We start from the raw sequence: 25065 nt of genomic DNA, 5'->3' as shown, positions 1-25065 counted from the left end.
AATTTATTCAGGAAACATGGGTTGAAAAACCCATTCAGTGTTACAATAGCTCTCTCTCCCTCTCAAAGTTTTTCCCACGGTGGCCACAAGAGGATCCTCGTTGTCCCAAACCATACAAACAGTTAAAGAGGAAGACTAAAATAAAATAAAGAACAATTCCTAGACATTGAGAGATAATACTAGGATTAATGAAGCTCGCGTAATACTGTATTTGTATTCTTACACTTAATGTCCGCTTTTCACCTCAGTAATATTTGATCCATTACGTGTCAGTGTTTCCCTCACATATATTACACACGTATCGGTCAGGGTGGTGGTCACGCGCGCACATGCGCAGTGGAATCGCCGCTGCAGCGTAGAGCGACTAGCGACGCTTCCCAGGCAACGCGCGCGTGCATTTCAGGCTCAGCACCACCTCCGCCGTTCGTCGCACCACAACACATCTACAACGTGATGGCACCGCTTATGAACGCCATGTAACGCGAATAGCTCATCGAAAACGACGACCGCGTAAAAGAAGACCTACCCAACTACACTTATCCGTAAGTAAATGCCAATTACGCGCAATTCAAGATTGTGTTTTCACATGTGATAATGACTTGAAGGAAGCGGTGCTGGCTCATCTCTAATATGGGCTTTAGAATATGCTGACAGAACGATAATACATACATCACCATCATAATAATGACTGTCTGCTACCATTTCATTCATTTTCCCATGGCCGAAACACACCTGTTATCATATCGCATGCCAGCACGGTGTTCTGGAGGGATGACGTCATGCGACACAGCGTTATGGACGAGTGACGTCATGGTAATCAGCCACGGAGAGTCTCGTAGCGCGTGGAGTTGTCATTTGTTCTAAACTTGGTCTAAGATGTCTCTGTGTTAAAAAAAAAGCCACAAATGAGAAGAATTTCATGAGAAATTGTCTTTTTATTGGTATCTTGAGCATTCTTTTCTAGAATATCCCTTCATTACAGAGCCAGTATATCCTGAGCTTAGCCTAAAACCCTGTTCCCACAGATCTGAAACGGGAATGCTGGGTTTGATTCACGCTCCAGGGTGAAGCGCTGGGAACAGATTACGTAAATGTGTCTTGCCACCAGCATAGTTGAGGCGTTGCTATGGTTTCCTCTCATGAAGACTATAGAGGCAGGCTGCGTATTTACACTCAGGAGTGAGAGATAATTCAGCTGTGCAGAGAAATAACGTTGTTTCTTATGGCTCGGTCTGTTTCAAGTAGCAAATCCTGTTTTATTTCACATACTAGAAGACTGATATGATATGGGATAAGATACGTAATGCAACACAAAAATCCACTATATAATCTTTTTTATATTTATTATTATGCATCTATAATTCTTTTCTGGTTTTGTTTGTTGATGCACTTTGGGATGAGGAACTAAAACAAAACATTTATCTACCTCACATTACTGTGTATGAATGTGACATTTTATATAAACCTTGAAACCTTGAATGACGTACCAGATCATTTACCTAATAGGATTTTATGATGTGCTAATTAAAACCTCATTCTTGTAAATGCCCTGGAATGATGAAACATGATCCTGAAGATTGTTATATAACTGGAGATCTGGTATCTGTCAGACTTGATTATTTTTGTAGCAAGGTTGGATAAAACAGAGGCCCTGTTTCCACCTGCGTTTTGGTCGATCGTATCACAAGTGGACGACGCTAAATACTGGTAAAAAATTTTAAGTCCTGCAAGTTGTGAGGTGGAGCCTCCATGGATCAGACTTGTTTGTTCAGCACATCCCACAGATGCTCGATTGGATTGAGATCTGGGGAATTTGGAGGCCAAGTCAACCTCACACTCGTTGTTGTGCTCCTCAAACTATTCCTGAACTATTTTTGCTTTGTGGCAGGAGCATTATCCTGCTGAAAGAGGCCACAGCCACCAGGGAATACCGTTTCCATGAAAGGGTGTACATGGTCTCAACAATGCTTAGGTAGGTGGTACGTGTCAAAGTAACATCCATATGGATGGCAGGACCCAAGGTTTCCCAGCAGAACATTGCTCAAAGCATCACACTGCCTTCCGCCGGCTCGCCTTCTTCCCAAAGTGCATCCTGGTGCCATGTGTTCCCCAGGTAAGCGACACACACGCACCCGGCCATTCACGAGATGTAAAAGAAAACGTGATTCATCAGTCCAGACCATCTTCTTCCATTGCTCCATGGTCCAGTTCTTATGCTCACATGCCCACTATTGGGCATGTGATTGGCTCCTTCGGCGGTGGACAGGGGTCAGCATGGGCACCCTGACTGGTCTGCAGCTATGTAGCTCCATACGCAATAAACTGAGATGCACTGTGTATTCTGACACCTTTCTATCAGAACCAGCATTAACTTTTTGAGCAGTTTGAGCTACAGTAGCTCGTCTGTTGGATCGGACCACACGGGCCAGCCTTCGCTCCCCACATGCATCAATGAGCCTTGGCCACCCATGACCCTGTCGCCGGTTCACCACTGTTCCTTCCTTGGAGCACTTTTGATAGATACTGACCACTGCAGACCGGGAACACCCACAAGAGCTGCAGTTTTGGAGATGCTCTGACCCAGTCGTCTAGCCATCACAATTTGGTCCTTGTCAAACTCACTCAAATCCTTACGCTTGCCCATTTTTCCTGCTTCTAAAATCAACTTTGAGGACAAAATGTTTACTTTCTGCCTAATATATCCACCCACTAACAGGTGCCATGATGAAGAGATGATCAGTGTTATTCACTTCAGCTGTCAGTGCTCATAATGTTATGCCTGATCGGTGAATAAGCAGAGAAATAGGTAGTTCTAGAGCTGCACTATTCTGGATAAAGTGTTATAGTGTTTATATGTGAACTATAAACTTTTATCTCAGTAGCCTACTTCTGTGATAATTTGAATTACTGTAAGACAGAAATAATAATACTGTGTGGTTGAAAAAACTGTTTGTGAAGCCGTTTCATCTATACATGACAGCTCCTCTCTCATCAGCTGCAGTGCCAATGTAGATTTGAATGTTCCTATGTGATTTTGTTAAAGGTTTAATAGACAGGCAAATCGCTGTCATTTAAGAAAAGGATTGTGTGGGTGTTTGAATCAAGATTGTGATGGGTGACATAATTTATGACATAATTCTAGACTGATAATTGTTCCAATACCAAATGCAAGTTCATCTTTGAGGAGAGTTCTCGGTTAGCATATAAGCAGGAGCAAACATGCCGATGTAGTGACAAATTAGGTTCAGTTGGTTTTATTATGCACTAATTTGTTTTCTTACGCATTATATAGTAAGCTATGCATATTTTAAATTAATATCATTCATATATACTTAGGATAAACATTAACTGATAGTTTGGGAAGACCCGATTTCGAGGGAGGACCCGATTTGTCATGACACTGATCATCAGGCCTAGTTGCTAGGCTACTCACACAGCTAAAATAAATACGTGTTTGTTTCGTTCGAATGTGCTTCAGTGAATGAGTTTACAGCGTCATGTGCACCACAGATTGAGGTTCCCCCTTGAGGATGTTTATGTGCATTTGTATATTTCACTATGCCAAATTAACATCATTATAACAGCTGCAAAAGGAGTTCACAGCCTCAGGGAGGATTGTGACCTATTTAAAAAAAAAATACAATTCTTTTATTTATTTTTAGGAAATAGCAAAACAGAGGAAAGCTGTGCCTGAAACAGAGTATGTGTTTAGAGTAGCATTACAAAGAGATTGTCTCTGACTAACAGACTAGAAGCTCTAGTACTCAATGGAGCATGAGAGGGGCCTTGGTTGGTTGTCATGGAAATGGCCATAGGCTTCAAGGCAAATTGTCTGACTGAGTAAACCCATAAGACATAAAGTGGCAAAATGTATTGCTAATATATAAAAAAAAAAAAAGGAATTATTTGCTAAAAAAAATATTACTTACGTACTTATTACTTATTTTTCCGGGGTCATTTTTGTTTTTGATGTATATGTAGTGTATATATGCCACCTTCATACTTTGATGTCCTTTAACACTTTGGACACTCAATTACGTAGAAAGGTGAAAAAATGACTTTCTTCTTGCCCACACACTTACATTTATATCTAAAATGATTAGGTAAATTTTAGCAAATGCGCTACTTGTTGTCTCAGCCCTTGTTGTCTCAGAAAAACATCAAAGACAGAATGAAGTTTTTGGTAGAATAAGGGAAGTTGTGTGTGTGGAGTGATGAATCACAATGAAACATGAGTTGCATGGTGATGCTACACAGCGGTGTCTTTAAAAATCTGCCGAGAAATATAGTAATAAATGCATTTCTGTCATGACAAGTCTCTGAGTGTTTGGCATGGTAATGGATTTGACAGCGTTGATTTGTTTGGTCTTGGCGGAATATATCTGCTACGCTGCTGCTGATGATGATTATTGCTGCTGCTGTTGTTATTGCTGCTGCGGATGATGATGATTGCTGCTGCTGCTGTTGGTTATTGCTGCTGCTGTTATTGCTGCTGCTGCTATTGCTACTGCTGCTCTTATTGCTGCTGCTGTTATTGCTGCTGCTATTGCTGCTACTGCTGCTGTTGTTATTGCTGCTGCTGCCGTTGGTTATTGCTGCTGCTGTTATTGCTGCTGCTGCTATTGCTACTGCTGCTCTTATTGCTGCTGCTGTTATTGCTGCTGCTATTGCTACTGCTGCTGTTGTTATTGCTGCTGCTGCTGTTGGTTATTGCTGCTGCTGTTATTGCTGCTGCTGCTGCTATTGCTACTGCTGCTCTTATTGCTGCTGCTGTTATTGCTGCTGCTATTGCTACTACTGCTGTTGTTATTGCTGCTGCTGCCGTTGGTTATTGCTGCTGCTGTTATTGCTGCTGCTGCTATTGCTACTGCTGCTGCTGTTATTGCTACTACTGCTGTTGTTATTGCTGCTGCTGCTATTGCTACTGCTGCTGTTGTTATTGCTGCTGCTGCTGCTGTAATTGCTACTGCTGCTGTTGTTATTGCTGCTGCTGTTATTATTGCTGCTGCTATTGCTACTGCTGCTGTTATTGCTGCTGCTGCTGCTGCTATTGCTGCTGCTGCTGTTATTGCTGCTGCTCCTGCTGCTGCTCTTATTGCTGCTGCTGCTATTGCTACTGCTGCTGTTATTGCTACTGCTGCTGTTGTTATTGCTGCTGCTGTTATTGCTGCTGCTGCTATTGCTGCTGCTGCTGTTATTGCTGCTGCTCTTATTGCTGCTGCTGCTGTTATTGCTGCTGCTCTTATTGCTGCTGCTGCTGCTGCTGCTGTTATTGCTGCTGCTGCTGCTGTTGGTTATTGCTGCTGCTATTGCTGCTGCTGTTGGTTATTGCTGCTGCTGTTATTGCTGCTGCTGTTATTGCTGCTGCTATTGCTACTGCTGCTGCTGTTATTGCTACTACTGCTGTTGTTATTGCTGCTGCTGCTATTGCTACTGCTGCTGTTGTTATTGCTGCTGCTGCTGTAATTGCTACTGCTGCTGTTGTTATTGCTGCTGCTGTTATTATTGCTGCTGCTATTGCTACTGCTGCTGTTATTGCTGCTGCTGCTGCTGCTATTGCTGCTGCTGCTGTTATTGCTGCTCCTGCTGCTCTTATTGCTGCTGCTGCTATTGCTACTGCTGCTGTTATTGCTACTGCTGCTGTTGTTATTGCTGCTGCTGTTATTGCTGCTGCTGCTGTTATTGCTGCTGCTCTTATTGCTGCTGCTGCTGTTATTGCTGCTGCTCTTATTGCTGCTGCTGCTGCTGCTGCTGCTGTTATTGCTGCTGCTGCTGCTGCTGCTGCTGCTGCTGCTCTTATTGCTGCTGCTGCTGCTGCTGTTGGTTATTGCTGCTGCTATTGCTGCTGCTGTTGGTTATTGCTGCTGCTGTTATTGCTGCTGCTGCTATTGCTACTGCTGCTGTCATTGCTACTGCTGTTGTTGTTATTGCTGCTGCTGTTATTGCTGCTGCTGCTATTGCTACTGCTGCTGTTATTGCTGCTGCTGTTATTGCTGCTGCTGCTATTGCTACTGCTGCTGTTGGTTATTGCTGCTGCTGTTATTGCTGCTGCTGCTATTGCTACTGCTGCTGTTATTGCTGCTGCTGCTACTGCTGCTCTTATTGCTGCTGCTGCTGTTATTGCTGCTGCTGCTATTGCTACTGCTGCTGTTGGTTATTGCTGCTGCTGTTGGTTATTGCTGCTGCTGCTGTTATTGCTGCTGCTGCTGCTATTGCTACTGCTGCTGTCATTGCTGCTATTCCTGCTGCTGTTGGTTATTGCTGCTGCTGTTATTGCTGCTGCTATTGCTACTGCTGCTGTTATTGCTGCTCCTGTTGGTTATTGCTGCTGCTGTTATTGCTGCTGCTGCTGCTTCTCTTATTGCTGCTTCTGTTATTGCTACTGCTGCTGTTATTGCTGCTGCTGCTTAGGGCTGAGCGATTAATCGAAATCGAATCAAAATCCTGATTTGGCTTAGTGTGATTATGACATCGCTAAGGCTGCAATTTTTCCCCATTTTTAATTATATAAATATTTGCACAGCGAGTGAGTGAAGAGCTGCTCTGTAATCAGTAGTAAATGACACTCCATCTGAAAGCACTGCATTTGAAAAAGCAACCCACATCAAACATACAGACTTTCCAAACATGAGAAGCGTTTATGAACTTCTTATCCAACAAAAGACAACATTTAATGACGTGTTTTTACTCCAAACTCACTTCATAACGTCAGTCGAGTGTTTGAAATAGCATTTTGATAAACATTTCATTATAAATACACTTTATTATTATGAAATACCTGAGAAGACTTGAAGAACACAGATAAACCATGTATTGTTGCAGTCATCTGTTTATTATATTGTTTAATCAATCAAAGCGTTTCTATCTTATTTTTATTCAGCAATAGTATGATGTCCATAGGCGATTTCCTGGAACGACGTGCGTTATACTGCAGTACTTCTACGAGACATATTTGGAGTATCTGCTCAAGGGCGCCCTCCAGCATCCAGTATGAAACAGACATGTATAGCGCCAAGTAAAGTAAAACTCACTCAATCCTATTCTGGGTAAAAATAGGAAAAATAATTCTTCTCTCTAAAGAACTTTGAGGGAAATGACGTATAATAATTATTATCACAGATTTTTTGTCATAATAATAAAATATTTTATAATAAATCCTTAGACCTTTCTAATTATTTATAGTCATAGTCTGCTTATGCCAGCGTTCATGCTTGAAACCAGAAATGGTGGACATGCTGGTTTTCTTAGCAAAAAAAAAAACTTAATTTAAATTTAAAGCAGCTAGTTTCTGCCACTGTTCTAATTTTAGTTATTTGAGAGACTTTAGTCTGGGTAGTTTTGTTGTTGTTGCTGTTATTGTTTTTATTGTTTTTATGGTTTGATTACCCACATTAATATTTGTTTTGCCATATGTCTGTTCTAGAGACATTTTGTTACACCTTTACTTATTGATTATTTTGCCTTATGTCTGTTCTAGAGACATGTTACAGCTTTTTGATAAAGCTCTAATTAGTTTCCTTTGGAAATATGTTTCAAATTCACAGTGAATGCATTTATGAATGTAAAGATTAAAATCAAAATCACAATATTGATCAAAGACATCGTGATAGGTTTTTTTGTCCATATCGCATAGCCCTCCTGCTGCTGTTATTGCTGCTGCTCTTGTTGCTGCTGTTGGTTATTACTGCTGCTGCTGCTGCTGTTGCTGTTGGTTATGGTGATGCTGCTGCTGTTATTGCTGCTGCTGCTAGTTATTACTACTGCTGTTGGTTATTGCTGCTTCTGCTGCTCTTGCTGCTGCTGCTGTTATTGCTGCTGTTGTTTATTTCTAATGCTGCTGTTGTTATTGCTGCTGCTGTTGGTTATTGCTGCTGCTGCTGTAGAGCAACTGCCAATTGCTACTGCCAATACTTTCACGACACGCTGCGGTGAGCAAGTAAGACATGCTGCTGCTGTACAATGTAGCATGCATGAATTACCCATAGCAGATCTATACAGGTGGAGCTGGGGAAGGTGGAGGGTTTCTAAAAAAAAATGCAACATTGCAACTGTTTCAGCAAATGCTGACCAAGTATTTGAAGGTTGAGCATGCAAGCTTATTGGCTACTGATACAGCAGGGACCAATCAGCTGTGCTCTATAGAGAATGATGTGATTGCAAGCAGATTGAGTTAAGGACCTATCAGCCTGTGCCATCTAGAGTTTCATGACAGAACTTTGCATCTCTACCACAGTGAAGCATGTTGTGTGGGGAGCAGAATGGGTTGCTTCCCACTAATGAAATGTTGTTATCTAAAGAAGAATGATCATGTTATCAGCATTTCATCATCATCCTGTGTATGGTGTACATCTGTAGACTCACCTGTGCACAAATTAACCTGCATTTGGGTTTAACTTCTGTTTGAGTCTGCTTCAATCCGGACAGTTGTGTCACAGCCCTGTCTTCACCTTTCATTTGAGGGCTTTTGTAGAAGGCTAGCGTTCAAGCAGACATTCACTGCAGTACATGTAAACGAAATAAAAGATATGATGTAAGACTAGATGTTTTACTGTTTGTATGTGAATAATTCAATACACAATTGAATACAAACCTTAATTCAATTCAGGAAAATTCCCCTCAAGACATTTTCTCTCAGGACAAAATACAGACTGATCCAGTTATGCTCAGCAGTGAAGGGGAGCATCATTTGTATTGTCAGTAAGATTGATTCAGCAGTTAAAAGGGTACTTCACCGTTGGCAAAATGGGCTTTCAATAAAACTTGGCTGCCTATAGAGTAGAAAGGTGAAAAAAAATGTTGAAATCGGTGCTACCTGACTAAAGAAAACAGACAAAAAAGGCTGTTGTCTTTCCTTTTGCCAAATAGTTAGGAAAACTTCAACACCCATAATGCACTGGGCATGTTGCCATCCAAGGACACCCACCAGTCTGTTACGGATATGCTTAGCAGAGTCAAATACTGCCTTGCTTTAGTAGGAAATACTTCTTAGCAAACTTTTAGTCATAATGGTGTTGACTTGTGTTATTTGAGTAAACATTTAACAGGAGTGAGTTTTCAGATTCCAGCGCGTTGTAGGCAGCGGTTAAAGGCTGCAAAGAATCATAAATATGGAGACTGCTTCTGTGTCTGTAGTCAACATCTCAAACAGGATGACCACGAACAATGTTTTAGGCCAAATGGAGGAGAATATCTGAAAGAAACTGCAGTTCTCCTAGTTCATCGTGAAGCGATGCACATTAGCAATGTGATAAACCTATATCTTACAATAACTGTTTTGTTAATAACCCTCTGTCAATCCGCCTGTTCTTGGACAGGGATACAAAAATGCGGAAGTATAATCATTTCACAAAAGCTTAGGAGATGTCAAAACTTTTGCTGACAAATAAACATGAATTTCTCGGTCCAGGTAACACAGATAATGAGTAAACATTGTTCATTTACATATACTACTGACATTGTAACAATACAAGCTGGTTGAAAATTGGCGAAAAATATCCAACACCTTGAACAAAATAATGAAATTAACCCAGTAAAAATGACTCAACATTTTGGGTAAAAAAAAACAAAACGTATTTCTTAGAGTGTATAGTGGAAAAATCTGGATATACTGCATGAGAAAGCCCAATTTTAAAAGTGTGATTTCTAAACCCGGTAAAAATCACATTCCGGGGGTTGAAATCCGCATTTTTGGTGGAGTTCCCCTGGTAAAATTTGCATTCCAGGGGCTAAATATCATGTTATTTGGGGTCGCTTCAACACGCAGACATGAAAAACAACCCGCAGCATCAGTGTTAAAGTAGCCCAATTCCATGGGAAAACACTGCATGCTTGCGTTCTAGTGTAACATATAGTAGCCATCCATGATTACATTAAGCAAAAGTAACTAATTTCAAAGTGAATCTATTGCTGAATCATGATTTTTGTGTGAAAACTTTTGTACATAGATTTTACCCACAAATATGTGTTTATTGGCGGTTAGTGAATGAGAGCCAGTGTTATGTGTGTTCCCATGACTGACTTCTAATATATTTAACAGGACACTGAACTTAGTCAAAGTATTTGATAGATTTAACTAATGTGTCTTTTGAAAGAACTCTGTTATGGAGAAAAAATATAGCGATCAGTTGCTGTTTTTTTTACTTTGTAAGGCTGCAAGGATTAGGATTGGAGCATCAAAAAATCGTTTAGAATTAAAATATGTTTCTGTGTTTGCTGCATCACGTTAGCTCAGACAATGTTGTCTAAAACTCCCTTCTGTCTCTTCACAGGTCAGTGTTTGTAGTTGAGGACAGCCATGCCTCTTGTAAAGAGGACCATCGAGCCCAAGCACCTGTGTCGGGGAGCTCTGCCTGACGGGGTGACCAACGAGCTGGAGTGCGTCACAAACAGCACACTGGCGGCCATTATCAAACAGCTGGGAGGACTTAGTATGTTCAATTTTTCACACTTGAATTGTTGACCCACAGTCACTTTGAACCTTGGTTTAATGCAGTTGTGGCTTTTCTTTTATCTCTTTTTTATGTCCTTTTTTGGACCTAAAAAATGCGTCTGGCTGGGATTTCTGGGACAATGTCTGGGATTCAATTATTATATAATAATTTTCGTATATCATAAATTATTTGCGCCTCAGAGCGTGCAGATCAAATGCAATAAACGCTGTCATGTTATCTTGCATTCAGATGCCTGGTATTTGTGAACGCAATCATGTGAGGTGCTTCAGGGAGGGAATTATACAGAACCACTTTGCTCAGGCATTACAGAATGACCAAAACAGCATTTCGGATGCTGTGCAATGAGATTGTCACTGTCTTTTTTATATGCATTTTCATCATAGTTTATGCACATGTTTTCGTGTCGCATAAAAATGTATCTGACTTAGTTGAGCGCATAAGTTTTTTATGTGCATTTTTAGAATTTTTGCGCAGGTGGATGGAAACAGATCAGAGGCTTCTGTGTGCACGATACAACTTTAAACACATGTTTTGCAAAGACTTTCATGCCTACTTGATTGGTAATCAAGGACTGTTGGGAAAGATTAGATCTTCAGGAAAGTATGCCAGAGAACACAAGGAGGACTGACATTATTTTTGACTGAAATAGTAGATTTTTTATGGCCACTGATTTTTGTATTTTATTTTAACCCATGGCCATAAAAAGAAACAGAAAGGTGACAAAAGCTAAATTATTTTATTATTATTTGTTTATTTGATATTTTACAAACAAGGATGTCATCCTGCTTCTCACTGAACTTAAAATGTTAATTTGAGTTAAAAATGCATTTAGCTGAGAATCAAATAACCTATTACATTTTACAAAACAATTGTACACAACAGTAGCACAGAAGTCCTCCGATTTTATTTTCAACAAGTTGATAATTGAGACACAAGATGGCAGCAGTTGCATTTGTATTAAACAAGAAAGAGCAAATCTGGGGTGAGATATGAGAGATATAAATAAGCACTGGATTCTGTTACCTGGATGAACAGGAAATATCAAACCACAGTTGACCAAAAAACAAAATGAAGTATTCCTTGTAATATGTGGGCCTGGCACTCAAAAGTGGAGGCAGATGAGCATGAGCTTGCATATGCACTAAATGATCTGAGACGTCCTGCATTCATCAACAGAGAGACGTTTTCACTGAAAGATCTAGTTATGTGACATTTTGATTAAACATTACAAGGTCAACACATTTTTCAAGAAAGAAACAGTAACTTACATAAAAGTTCTTTGGATTTAAACATTGATGGAAACATTTGGGATAATTTAAGTACACAAGTCAACAAAATACATAACACTGTTCTAGTGGTTTTTGGGTATTTTAATACAAAAATCTTACTTATTGTGCCTTTAATTAAATAAATATGTGCATTTGAAACATAAGAAATTAAGACAGCCATACATATTAGTCATTTTACTGTTATGCAAAAAAAAAAAAATAATAATGTTTTTAATAACCTTACAAGTTTGATTAAACCATCAAAATATGAGGATATTTTAAATATGAAGGAAGAACAAAATACTAAACTCGGTTGAAGTATTTATCTAACCAAATTATTTGTCAGACTACAGCTACAGGTTTTATTTTACCATGCAAAAATGCATAGAAAAACATAAAGCTGAAATGAAAAAGCATGCATCGACTACAACATAATAAGTTATTAATATTTCATTGGTTCTCTCTTGTTTTTGCAAGTGTTGATCATTTCTTTGTATGATAGCCTGGCCAAAAATTACAGTCGCACAATTTGGCATGTTTCATTGCATTATTATCACAAATAAAGCAATTGACTCCAAGCACAACTTTGTAAAATGATTACAAAATATTTAACACATTTTTAATAATATTGGAATAAAGTGTAAAGATGTTAATTTTCCATCATTTTTGGCCATTACTGTATATAGATTATATATTTTGATTTTATTTTAAGCTAAAATATTACATTAGTTTTACAAATATTACAATCTTATTTTGTTTTTATCTAGTATTTTTATAGTTTCATTTAATAATAATAATAATCATACAGTATTATTACTAATTATTATAATAATATGTTTTATATATAATTTTCCCTGTATCGTACAGCCCTATTTTTTTTTTATTGTAAGGATGAGCCCTTTAACATGTCCCACCCTAACGTATAATGTATACATGATCATTTTGATAATAATATTAAAGTCTTTTTTAAAAGGAACTACATTAGTACAAGAAAGACGAAATGCAATTATCAGTCGATTTCACTGGGTCTCTAAATAATAAATGTTGTTTGAAAAATGATCATTTTTGCCTTATTGTACAATATGTGTTTATGGATTCAGGTCGACATGCAGAAGACATCTTCGGGGAGCTGTTTAATGAGGCCAACAGCTTCTACATGCGCATGAACAGTTTACAGGAGCGAGTCGACCTGCTGGCGGTGAAGGTCACACAACTGGACTCCACGGTGGAGGAGGGTAAGAATGAATATGCATTAGCAAATACTGACCCACTGCTGACCTGATTCTTTGTGACACAGCCTGGAAGTACACCACGATGCTGTTGTCAGGACTGTGGCTGTATGTTGGCGCAGGTACTCGGCATAAAACAGAAGTCTGTTTAACTAGAGATGAGCAGATGAGGCACAAATAAGCAGCTGCAGTAATTAGCAGTGTAGACACAATCCTGCATGTTCCACTGAACAGGATGTGATGTCGAGACTCTAGTTGAGTTATTTAGGAGCACAGTGAAATAGTCAGTAAGAGGCAGTAAATACTGTATAATGTAATGTGCTTCACTTTCTGGCTCAACAGTGCATAAAATGCAAACTTACTGTGCACTTGACATTTACAAAAACAATACTCTGGACACGGATGCAGCTTATTCTGACCAAAAACTGCCCAACATCAATGGAGTTAATTTTGTTTTTATGTCACTTATAGCCCAGCAGTAGATCAGTGATGGTGTCTGACCGTGCTTTATGGGTCTGTCTGTTTGCACTTCAGTTTCCTTACAGGACATCAACATGCGAAAAGCCTTCAAGAGCTCCACTATTCAGGACCAACAGGTGGTGTCCAGAAACTCTATACCGAACCCTGTGATGGAGGTGTACCAGCGCTGTGACAAACCTCCTCCTCTCAACATCCTCACTCCATACAGGTCAATATATGCTTCAGCAAGGACATTCACAAAAACTGTACATTTGTAAAGTCGTTTTCAGATCATATTCACCTCAAAATCAAAAAAAAATGTATTAATGCAATATATTTTTTCATAAATAGTTTGCAGTTACATTTGAATATTAGTTGTTTGTCATGTGCTTTAATGCATTATACTTTCTAAAGGTGTAATACTGAATATATAAGTGTTATAATGTATTATAACTGAAAGGATTTCATTTCTAAGCGTCGTGTTGTGCTGTCTTACAGGGATGACAAAAAAGACGGGCTCAAATTCTATACAGATCCGTCCTACTTCTTTAATCTTTGGAAGGAAAAGATGCTGCAAGCTACTGAAAACAAGAGGAAGGAGAAACGACGGCAGAAGGTGCGTGTCTGTGTATGGCCAGAATCATACTTTATCTACTGTAAGTACACAAACATAGTCTTAGTTCCCCGTCCAACACATTGTGCACAGTCCTGTTGAACATACTGATGTTGTGTTGCTGTGGCAGTATGGGCCGGTATGAGATTTTGACGGTATGGTAAAAAATATCATGATTTTACGGTATCAAGGTATGGCGATTACATCTTTAAAATGATATTTTAAAATGTGTGTATAAAACATATATAACTTTTTTCCATTGAAAAATATATTATATTATTATAATATTATAATATTATTAACAATATTTATTTTTAAGCAACATATACTGTAGAATATTTGGAACAGTAGTAAACGTGTGTCAGGTTCAATATTTAAATAAAAGAAATAATTAAATTCTTCTTAATTAAATTAAAATTATATAAAATAAAATAAATGCAGTAATTTAAAGGTGCCCTAGAATTAAAAATTGAATTTATATTGGCATAGTTGAATAACAAGAGTTCAGTACATGGAAATGACATACAGTGAGTCTCAAACTCCATTGTTTCCTCCTTCTTATATAAATCTCATTTGTTTAAAAGACCTCTGAAGAACAGGCGAATCTCAACATAACACCAAATGTTACGTAACAGTCGGGATCATTAATATGTACGCCCCCAATATTTGCATATGCCAGCCCATGTTCAAGGCATTAGACAAGGGCAGCCAGTATTAACGTCTGGATCTGTGCACAGCTGAATCATCAGACTAGGTAAGCAAGCAAGAACAATAGCGAAAAATGGCAGATGGAGCAATAATAACTGACATGATCCATGATAACATGATATTTTTAGTGATATTTGTAAATTGTCTTTCTAAATGTTTCGTTAGCATGTTGCTAATGTACTGTTAAATGTGGTTAAAGTTACCATCGTTTCTTACTGTATTCACGGAGACAAGAGCCGTCGCTATTTTCATTATTAAACACTTGCAGTCTGTATAATTCATAAACACAACTTCATTCTTTATAAATCTCTCCAACAGTGTAGCATTAGCCGTTAGCCACAGATCATAGCATTCATTCAGAATCAAATGTAAACATCCAAATAATACAATATTCACATAATCCGACGCATGCATGCAGCATGCATGACGAACACTTTGTAAAGATCCATTTTGAGGCTTATATTAGCAGTGTAAACTTTGTTTATGCACTGTTCAAGGCAAGCGCGAGCTCCGTGGGCGGGGAGCGCGAGCATTTAAAGGGGCCGCAACATGAATCGGCGCATTTCTAATTATGCCCCAAAATAGGCAGTTAAAAAAATGAATTAAAAAAAATCTATGGGGTATTTTGAGCTGAAACTTCACAGACACATTCAGGGGACACCTTAGACTTATATTACATCTTGTAAAAAAACGTTCAATGACACCTTTAAGTGAGCCTAAACCTGCAGCTCAACAGTTAGTTGCAGTCACTTAAGTGAGTCAGTCATGTGATCAGCTAAAGACAAAAAAGAAGGTATTATTAGAGTTATAAGGAAAACATTAAAAAGTATTAATAGAGTTATGGAATAGGATATGATCTAAATAATTTATTATTTCTTATATTATAGAAAACAGTAAAATACTAACATTTATAGATGTCTTATTTCTTGCTTTCAAATGTTAAATCATTGAGCTTTTATTTGAGGTATTAAAAATAGTTTGTTACTGTCTACCACTGAAATGTAGCCTTGTATTCTAATCAAAATATTTTTTTTTCTGAAGCAACATAAAGTATATATCTATTATATTCTATTATAGTAGATGTTTTGGCAGTGACCAATTCATTTTGAAGGGCTCTTAAAGGGATACTTTACCCAAAAATGAAAATTCTGTCATCATTTACTCACCCTCAAGTTGTTCCAAACCTGTATGAATTTCTTTTTCTTCTGCTGAACAGAAAGGAAGATATTTGGAAGAATGTTTGTAACCGAGCAGATCTCGCCCCCCATTGACTACCATAGTATTTATTGTTCCTACTATGGTAGTCAGTGGGGGGATGGAGATCTGCTTGGTTACAAACATTCCTCCAAATTTCTTAAGCAACATTACATTACTACATTTTTAATACATGCATGTAGTGGACGAAAACGTAAAACATCTAGAGAATTGATTCATATATTTTAGTCAAACTGTCTTAATCATCAGGTCAGTATTAATTTACAGACCTGTTCCTTCTGCAAAGTTAAATATTACTCACATTTATTGAAACATTTCCCTTTTTTCTGCCTTAGCAAGAGCAAAAACACACAGAGGATCCCACTCGTGAGGTAAAGAAAGTTCGTAAAGCTCGTAACCGGCGTCAGGAGTGGAATATGATGGCATACGATAAGGAATTCCGTCCGGACACTCGCCTAACACCATCTCCTTACCATGGCATGTCCTCTGAGGGATCTCTGTCTCCAGACAGGTGGGTGCTATTGTCTGCATACTGTATGGTCATCACATTAGTGTTTTGAAGAATGAAACTTAAAGGGAAAAATTGAAAATTATCCCATGATTTACTCACACTCAAGCCATCCTAGGTGTATACAATTGGAGTTATATTTAAAATTATCCTGGCTCTATAATGGTAGTGAAGGGGGGTGAGATTTTGTAGCCCAGAAAAGTACATCCATCCATTATAAAAGTGATCCACATGACTCCAGGGGGTTAATAAATACCTTGTATCAAAATCCTCCGACATTTCTCTCTAAAAATTCTCATTTTAGACTGTTTTGTTTTGCTCTATCCTCTGCGCTTCCGCGTTCGTCAATATGTCAGGCCTTTGGTCAGAGGTCACTTATGATACTTTTATTATGATGTAATTTTTGGGGTTGAACAATTTTTTTTTACTCTGTAACGCATAACTACAAAAACTACATGAATGCATAAAGGGGATGAAAAGTATCCACACTATATTGTTCTCTTCAAAGGAAAAGCATCCTTTTTTAGCATTATTTTCAGTTAATGAAGTTAATAACAATTATGATCAGAAATTAAAATCAATATAACTTCATATTGTGTGTTCTTTGATTTAAACCAGATCTGGTATGTCAGATGAACACTCGTACCCAGCGAGTCCCAACCACCCACAGGAAGCTGGCGGAGCAGGAGCTGATGGGAAGGACGCAGGCCCCACGCAGACTCAGTCCCTTGACCGAGCGTACCGGCCCCCAGCCTCCTCCACCACTGCTGCAGCCCGACAGCACTCTCTGGGACGTGTTCAGGCCCACCACGGGCCTCCACCGCCAGACTCAGCCCTCAACGGACCACGGCCAACAGCTGCCAAAGAATACAGGCATGTCACTTCTCTCTCTAAAGATAGAGAGTATATGTTATCAACCATTGGAACGTTTTTGGAGAGTAAATACCTAGTGGTCCTACTTTTATCATTAAAGGTTCAGTGTGTAAATTTTAGCGGCATCTAGTGGTGAGGTTGAAAAATGCAACCAATGGCTCAGTCCACCGCTCACCCCTCCCTTTTGAAGCACATAGAGAAGCTACGGTGGCCGACACAGGACAAAGATGTCGTCTGAGACAGCAGAGAGTAGCCAGTCAAGCAATGAGCAGTTTGTCCATTTAGGGCTACTGTAGAAACATGCTGGAGCAAAACGGCGACTTTGTTGTAAGGGGACTCGCAGTATATGTAGATAGAAATGGCTCATTCTAAGCTAATAAAAACATAATGGTTCATTATATAAGGTTTTTATACACCACTGAAAACATAGTTATGTATATTATATTGCATTTCTGTCAAAAGATCCTCCTAAATATTACACACTGTACCTTTAATTAGTGTATCTGAAGTAATGTTGTGAAATCCGGGTGAATTTCAATCAATTCATAGTTTTTTGTAGTAAAATATTGAGGTAAATGGTTTTTTTCATCTCTGTGTGTTCAAGGTGGAAAGGAATAGTTCACCCAAAAATGAAAATTGTCAGCATTTACTCATTTAACATTTACTCGCTTTTTTCTTTCCTGGGGGGTGTTCCAGAAAGCAGAGTTAAAGGGGTCATGACATGTTATTTTTTTATTTTAATATGTTCCTTCAGGTTCACTTATAATGTTACATTTTTTTGCACAAAACAAAAATGATTATTTTCAACCTTCATTCTGGCCCTCTGTCTGAAATGATCCATTTTTAAGGTGCGGCTCCTTCAAGGCTTGTTAGTAAATGGCCACTGTTATGATTGGCTAATGTGATTGCATAGGAAACTGTACCAGCACGCACTCGCTATTGCACGTGAGTAAATGTTTTAAAAGCATCATCCATTAGGGATGAAACGGTACACAAACATGACGGTTCGGGGCGGGTTTGGTACAGCAGGGGGGAGAAAACTAAACATACAAATGCTTCTTATTTTTTCTTTTTTTATTTAAAGTGTTTTTTTGTTTTTGTTTTTGTTTTTGTTTTTGTTTTTTGTTTTTTTTACAAATGTGTCTCTGTGTAAACTACATAGGGATTACACAATTAATAATGAATATATAAGCTAATATAGTGCATATATTTAGGGAAATGCTCCCCTCTAGAGTTCATTTCTCTAGTGAACTAACATGCTGTGGACACTAAATGACTTGCCTGAGGTAAATGTAATGCTATGTGAGATATTATTCTTAAGCTGTTTTATTAATGTCTTTCCGCACTGGTTGAGAGATGTAAACAAAACGATCATCATCTCTTTTCTGTGCTTTTTACTGGTAGCAAGCAGTGTTGTATTACCGCGTGTGCCCACTCCTGGATTGGAGTGTGGCTCACCTATGACCGACTGTATTAGTCGTCTGACTGTATGAACCGAATCGTGACGTCCATACCAATACATGTACAGTTACACCCCTATTATCCACATTAAGAAATAATTTACTTATGGTTTGTGATGCAGCTGCTGTCAGATCAATACAGCTGACTGCTTCATCTGTTAACAAAAGTTTATTTCATTTACAAAACAAAATGCTCCGTACAATCATACAATCCTCCGACACAATCCGGAACGCCAATAAAATAAAGCATCCACTTGTTTCTGATGCTGGAACAGCACTTCTGAAATCTGTACAGAGACATAAACAAGCTGTTCAAACTGGATGTCAGTGTAGACAGTGTCAGTGATTATAATGACTTCAGAAACTGAACGCACATCTGTATACTGTATCAGCGTAGACAGCATCAATGATTATAATGGGTTCTGTTTGCTTTTTACGCAACACATCCAGTGTAGACAAATGTCAGCTGTTAAGCCACTGAAGGCCAGTGGGCAGGGCCTATGGTGTGATGATGTATATCTATTTGTGGATGTCTTGCTCTGGAGGCGGTCATATGCAAATATATGTGATATCACAGATCCCGCAATATCAAAACAAGCTGTTTTTGGAGCTTGATTAAGTAAATGTTTTGTTTATAATTAGGAGGACATTTTAATTTATTATCATTTAAATGCATACAGGTTTAAAATGACAGGAGGGATGAGTAAATGATTCATCTTTGTATTTGGGTGAACTGTTCTTTTGAGGCAATAATAGGAAGTGACAAATAATTTTCAAAAGTTTGTTAAACAACTTTCCTTTTGTAATCACTTGACAGCGGCCATCAAATCCTAGAGCATATCATCCCACCTGCCCCTCCTCCACCTCCTCCCCTCATCCCTTCCTCTCAGACCGCCTTTGATAGCACATCTGGACCCCAGTCACTGGCTCCGGGTACAGTGGTGTCCCTCTCACGGCCCTACAGCCCATCTCCTCCTCTGGCTCCTGCCTCTGCCTATGCTGCTTCCCCTTCGCATGCTGTAATGGGCGGCCCACCAGCAGCCCCGCCTCCTCCCCCACCAGGACCCCCCACCCACGCCCCATCACCAGCCCGAGTAACACACCCATCTGGAGAGTCTACTCTACCCAGAAAGGGCCAGGTGCCTCTGATCCCCATGAGCGATGCCCGGAGCGACCTGCTGGCCGCCATCCGCAGAGGTCAGTATGCAAAGCTGAGAATTTTGAGTTCAGAATATTGCACTGCATGGATCATGTTGTGTGTTCCATATGCTTTTTTTATCATGTTGTGTGTTCCATATGCTTTTTTTATCAATTAGGCTACAGAAGATTCAAAAGTGCCCTTAAAATAGATCCTTTACTAAAAATTATACATACACTAGCAGTCAAAAGTTTTAAGATTTTTTGAAAAGAAAATGTTTTTGAAAGAAAGTCTCCTTTGCTCACCAAGACAGCATTTATGTAATCAAAAGTGCAGTAAAAACTGAAATATTGTTAAATATTACAATGTAAATGTTTTATGGATATTTTAAAATGTAATTTTTTTCTGTGATAACAAAGCTGAATTTTCAGCAGCCATTACTTCAGTCTTAAGTGTCACATCCTTTTATTCAGCAAGAACATATTAAATCCAAACGTATTGATCCAAAGTGACTGAAGACATTTATATTATGTTACAAAATATTTCTATTTGAAATAACATGTCTTGAGAGTCCAAAAGCATTCATGATGAAGCCTATTAGAATGCAGTTAGAAGGCCCCTATAATTCAAGTCGTGAGGACAAAATATATCCCTGTATGAGTTTTTTTATATATACAAACCCGATTCCAAAAAAGTTGGGACACTGTACAAATTGTGAATAAAAACAGAATGCAATGATGTGGAAGTTTCAATATTTCAATATTTTATTCAGAATACAACATAGATGACATATCAAATGTTTTAACTGAGAAAATGTGTCATTTTAAGGGAAAAATAAGTTGATTTTAAATCTCATGGCATCAACACATCTCAAAAAAGTTGGGACAAGGCCATGTTTACCACTGTGTGGCATCCCCTCTTCTTTTTATAACAGTCTGCAAACGTCTGGGGACTGAGGAGACAAGTTGCTCAAGTTTAGGAATAGGAATGTTGTCCCATTCTTGTCTAATACAGGCTTCTAGTTGCTCAACTGTCTTAGGTCTTCTTTGTTGCATCTTCCTCTTTATGATGCGCCAAATGTTTTCTATGGGTGAAAGATCTGGACTGCAGGCTGGCCATTTCAGTACCCGGATCCTTCTTCTACGCAGCCATGATGTTGTAATTGATGCAGTATGTGGTCTGGCATTGTCATGTTGGAAAATGCAAGGTCTTCCCTGAAAGACGTCTGGATGGGAGCATATGTTGTTCTAGAACTTGGATATACCTTTCAGCATTGATGGTGCCTTTCCAGATGTGTAAGCTGCCCATGCCACATATACTCATGCAACCCCATACCATCAGAGATGCAGGCTTCTGAACTGAGTGCTGATAACAACTTGGGTTGTCCTTGTCCTCTTTAGTCTGGATGAAATGGCGTCCCAGTTTTCCAAAAAGAACTTCAAATTTTGATTCGTATGACCACAGAACAGTTTTCCACTTTGCCACAGTCCATTTTAAATTAGCCTTGGCCCAGAGAAAACACCTGCGCTTCTGGATCATGTTTAGATATGGCTTCTTTTTTGACCTATAGAGTTTTAGCCGGCAACGGCGAATGGCACGGTGGATTGTGTTCACCGACAATGTTTTCTGGAAGTATTCCTGAGCCCATGTTGTGATTTCCATTACAGTAGCATTCCTGTATGTGATGCAGTGCCGTCTAAGGGCCCGAAGATCACGGGCATCCAGTATGGTTTTCCGGCCTTGACCCTTACGCACAGAGATTGTTCCAGATTCTCTGAATCTTTGGATGATATTATGCACTGTAGATGATGATAACTTCAAACTCTTTGCAATTTTTCTCTGAGAAACTCCTTTCCTGTTAAACTCCTGTATAATTTTATGAGATTTGTAAATGATTGCATTGCTTTTTTATTCACAATTTGTACAGTGTCCCAACTTTTTTGGAATCGGGTTTGTATTTATATATATGATATAGCTAAGTAATATCACACAAGCAAGAGTGCAGTTTTGTGATATTGAATGTTAATATTGTGTGAGTCACCAATATTGTCAGTTTCACCAAAAAAAATAGTTCCAAACACTTGTATCTGAATGAATCTGTTTTTAAACATAACGTTTGAGTCAATGATTAAGTGACCCATTCATGAAGACAGTCATTTGCTTAGATTCTAAATGAATCAATCATTTGCTTAGATTCTAAATGAATCAATCATTTTGAACAAATCTACTGAATCAATAATTCAATGAATCACTCATTAAGACAGGGTTGGGCTGCCACCTACTGGGGTTTTGGACAGGCCTAAACCAGCCATGGTACTACAAGAATAAAAACACACTGAGCAAAATATTGCCTAATTATCCTTATTGAAAACAATCCCCCAAAATATTGAGATTTAAATTTGTTGTCAATATGGCACACCCCTAGGCAGTACTGACTCAGTGTTATTGATGAGGCTGCTTGGTCAACCGAAAGAGCTTTGAGCTGCACAGGCAGTAAGGTGAATGAGTATGTCATAGTTTTATGGATGCGTGAATGCTGCCATCCGAACCCTGGTGGGTACCAAACAAGCAGACCGAGACCTGGGTCTCAGTCCACTTCCTAACAATCTCTGGTGCGGTTCGACTGAAACATGAATGCAACACAGACCAAAGACATGCAAACGAACCAAAAACAGAAAATGATGTCACAAGATGTGACCCTAAAGGACAGAATGCTCAAGCACATCTGTTTTTTTCTTATCGTAGTCGCGACGTTGCCCATCACAGTTCGGTACAGGCATCAGAGCTGCGTCTCCTTGCAGTAGGTCTTCGTTTGTGTGTGTGACGGAGGGATTCCTGATGCTGTTTTGACTCATTTTACACATTTTATATGCTCTTCATGAGTTCTCAGCTGGTCAGAAAACCATCATATGTAGGCTACGCACATATAACGAGCGCATTTATTGACTGTTGACTTCTCCTCTAGGTATCCAACTTCGTAAGGTTCAAGAGCAGAGAGAGCAGGAGGCCAAGAAAGAGCCTGTGGGTAACGACGTGGCCACCATTCTGTCCCGACGCATCGCCGTGGAATACAGTGAATCAGACGAGGACTCTGAGCCAGAGGAGAACGAATGGTCCGATTGAGCCAGGGGTGGCGAGAACTGCGACCACCAACATAATGCTGCTACTTTCCATTCCTGCACATACACACTCCTCATACGGTCAGACGGTCCTTGGATGGGGCTACTGAGGAGAACATGACAGGAAATCATTTTTGTGCAATGCAAAGTGGAAGGACACAGTGCAAGTGCAGAAATAGAAAGATGACAATGACAAACGAGACAGTTTGGTGAGGTAAGCACAGGAACATTCAGAATACAGAGTGTCTCATGACTACAGTGTAAATTCAACATGCTAGTATTTGCAAGAGTTGCCAAGAAAATTGAAAAAAAATATTTGTTCTGTGATTTTTGATTATGTCTTTTGGTAGCTGTCCAGAGAATATATCTATCCATCTCTTGTGATACACGAAAACGATGGTCAACAGTGGTATTAGCACTTATATTAATGTATTTTATGTTAAAAATCATTGCCACAGTATTGTTACACAAACAAATTTGTTGTGGTATCTCAGGCTTGCCTGAATACAGTATGGACAATCAAATCATCGCTATAATAGGTATTTAAAGTTGTTCTAATCAAAGTATGTTTCTCCTTTAATATCACAACTCTCCATCATTCAAAATTTGTCACTTTGTTCAGTTGTGGACAGTGTTGTGATGAATATTTATACCCCAATTTAGCAGTCAATTTCTTGATGCTTTCATTATTTGCTTTTTTATTCCTTAAGGAACAGATGTGGCCAATAATAATTTGTTACTGCTTGCAGTTTACTAATAGTGTGTGTTTGTGTATTGTGTGTGTGCTTAAATGTGTAAGACGAGGTGATGGAGTGCGAGACAGTGACATCCACTATTTTAGAATATTATAATTTGTAACAATACAACTACTGTACCATTAATGTGTTTTACAATTTATTGTTGTATAGATTTTTGTAACACTGCTCAAAAGATGGAAATGGCATCTCATGTTTAAACTGTCGTGTTGTAGGAATAGAGTCTAATATGCATGTATGAATAATAAATGAACAAAAAAAAAATCGACTTAAATTTTGCTTTTACTGAAATCAAAATTTGCGTTTTAATGCAGAAATGTTGGTTCAGTTCGAACAAAACCTGGTACCTATCATCTGGAGAACATCATGACAAAAAGTTATCAAAATATTTTTCATACATCAAAGCACATAAACAAATTAAATGGTCAGGCAACACCCATTTTTAGGAATTGACCTAAATACAATGTTCAAACTTAAAACTTGACAGATGCATGGTGTGTCAAATTCCAGCCATAGGGGGCACTACAACTGAACAATCAAGTTAAAATTTATATATAATGCCCCATTTACAAGATGCAATATAAGTCTCTGGTGTCCCCAGAATTTGTCTGTGAAGTTTCAGCTCAAAATACCCCACAGATCCCTTTAAATGCAAATGAGTTGCTGCTCCTTTCCAGAAAAGGGCGGAGCTTTAACAGCTCAACAACAACAAAGCTGGAGAATCTCACGCAGCCAAAATGAGGATTGTCAGTAACGGTGTTCAGCCTTACATTGTTCAAACCGGAGTCGACACTGATGGAGAGACGAGACAAATAAATGTATAGAACCAGTTAATCTGTAGAAAGTTTATTAATAAAGGCACTAGATAAATTAAGAGACAAGAACAGGAACAAAACCACACTATACACAACAACAACAGACAAAAGATTGAACCAAACCGGGGGTATATATAATGATCCCCACCAGAGGGCACTCTATCTAACTCTTTAACTCCTCCATCATGAACTACATCTCCCATAACCCATTGCACAGACTCAATATGGTTTGATTACTTCTACCTGTGTGTTATTTGCAGTTAACCCTTTGTCTATTTAAGCTCTGTTCTTCCTCCACACTTTGCAAAGTCTTGTTAGTGTTTATACTGCATTTCTGAGCACTTGTATTTCAGATTCATATGGTTTAGACCTCCTGCCTGTTCCTGGATTGCCTTGTTTGCTTGTTTACCTGCTTTCCTGTTATTTGGAGTATTCTGTCTACCGTGTATTTGAA

The 25065-nt window shown here is 38.8% G+C and overlaps 1 protein-coding gene across 1 annotated transcript; it reads left to right on the top strand.

The window, feature by feature from the left end:
* The first annotated feature begins 338 nt into the window (after positions 1-338).
* On the top strand, positions 339-24064 carry si:ch73-362m14.4 (wiskott-Aldrich syndrome protein family member 3). The gene is made up of 9 exons (XM_048166945.1): positions 339-542; positions 10269-10427; positions 12820-12954; positions 13483-13636; positions 13906-14023; positions 16279-16454; positions 17070-17324; positions 19602-19981; positions 22888-24064. Exons 2-9 carry the CDS (start codon positions 10295-10297, stop codon positions 23043-23045), a joined length of 1509 nt encoding a protein of 502 aa, XP_048022902.1. The 5' UTR covers positions 339-542; positions 10269-10294; the 3' UTR covers positions 23046-24064.
* Positions 24065-25065: the final 1001 nt, after the last annotated feature.

Source organism: Megalobrama amblycephala, linkage group LG18 (genome assembly GCF_018812025.1).
Source record: "Megalobrama amblycephala isolate DHTTF-2021 linkage group LG18, ASM1881202v1, whole genome shotgun sequence".
In the NCBI taxonomy this organism is placed as follows: Eukaryota; Metazoa; Chordata; class Actinopteri; order Cypriniformes; family Xenocyprididae; genus Megalobrama; species Megalobrama amblycephala.
Note: the sequence above shows the minus strand (reverse complement) of the source record. Positions and strands in the feature narration are given on the sequence as shown.

What these genes read in the sequence shown, in the direction of transcription:
- si:ch73-362m14.4 (XM_048166945.1), top strand. Translation starts at nt 10,295, where the DNA reads ATGCCTCTTGTAAAGAGGACCATCGAGCCCAAGCACCTGTGTCGGGGA. An exon ending in GGATCTCTGTCTCCAGACAG is followed by an intron (nt 16,455 to 17,069) that starts GTGGGTGCTATT and finishes GATTTAAACCAG; the next exon opens with ATCTGGTATGTCAGATGAAC. An exon ending in ACAGCTGCCAAAGAATACAG is followed by an intron (nt 17,325 to 19,601) that starts GCATGTCACTTC and finishes ATCACTTGACAG; the next exon opens with CGGCCATCAAATCCTAGAGC.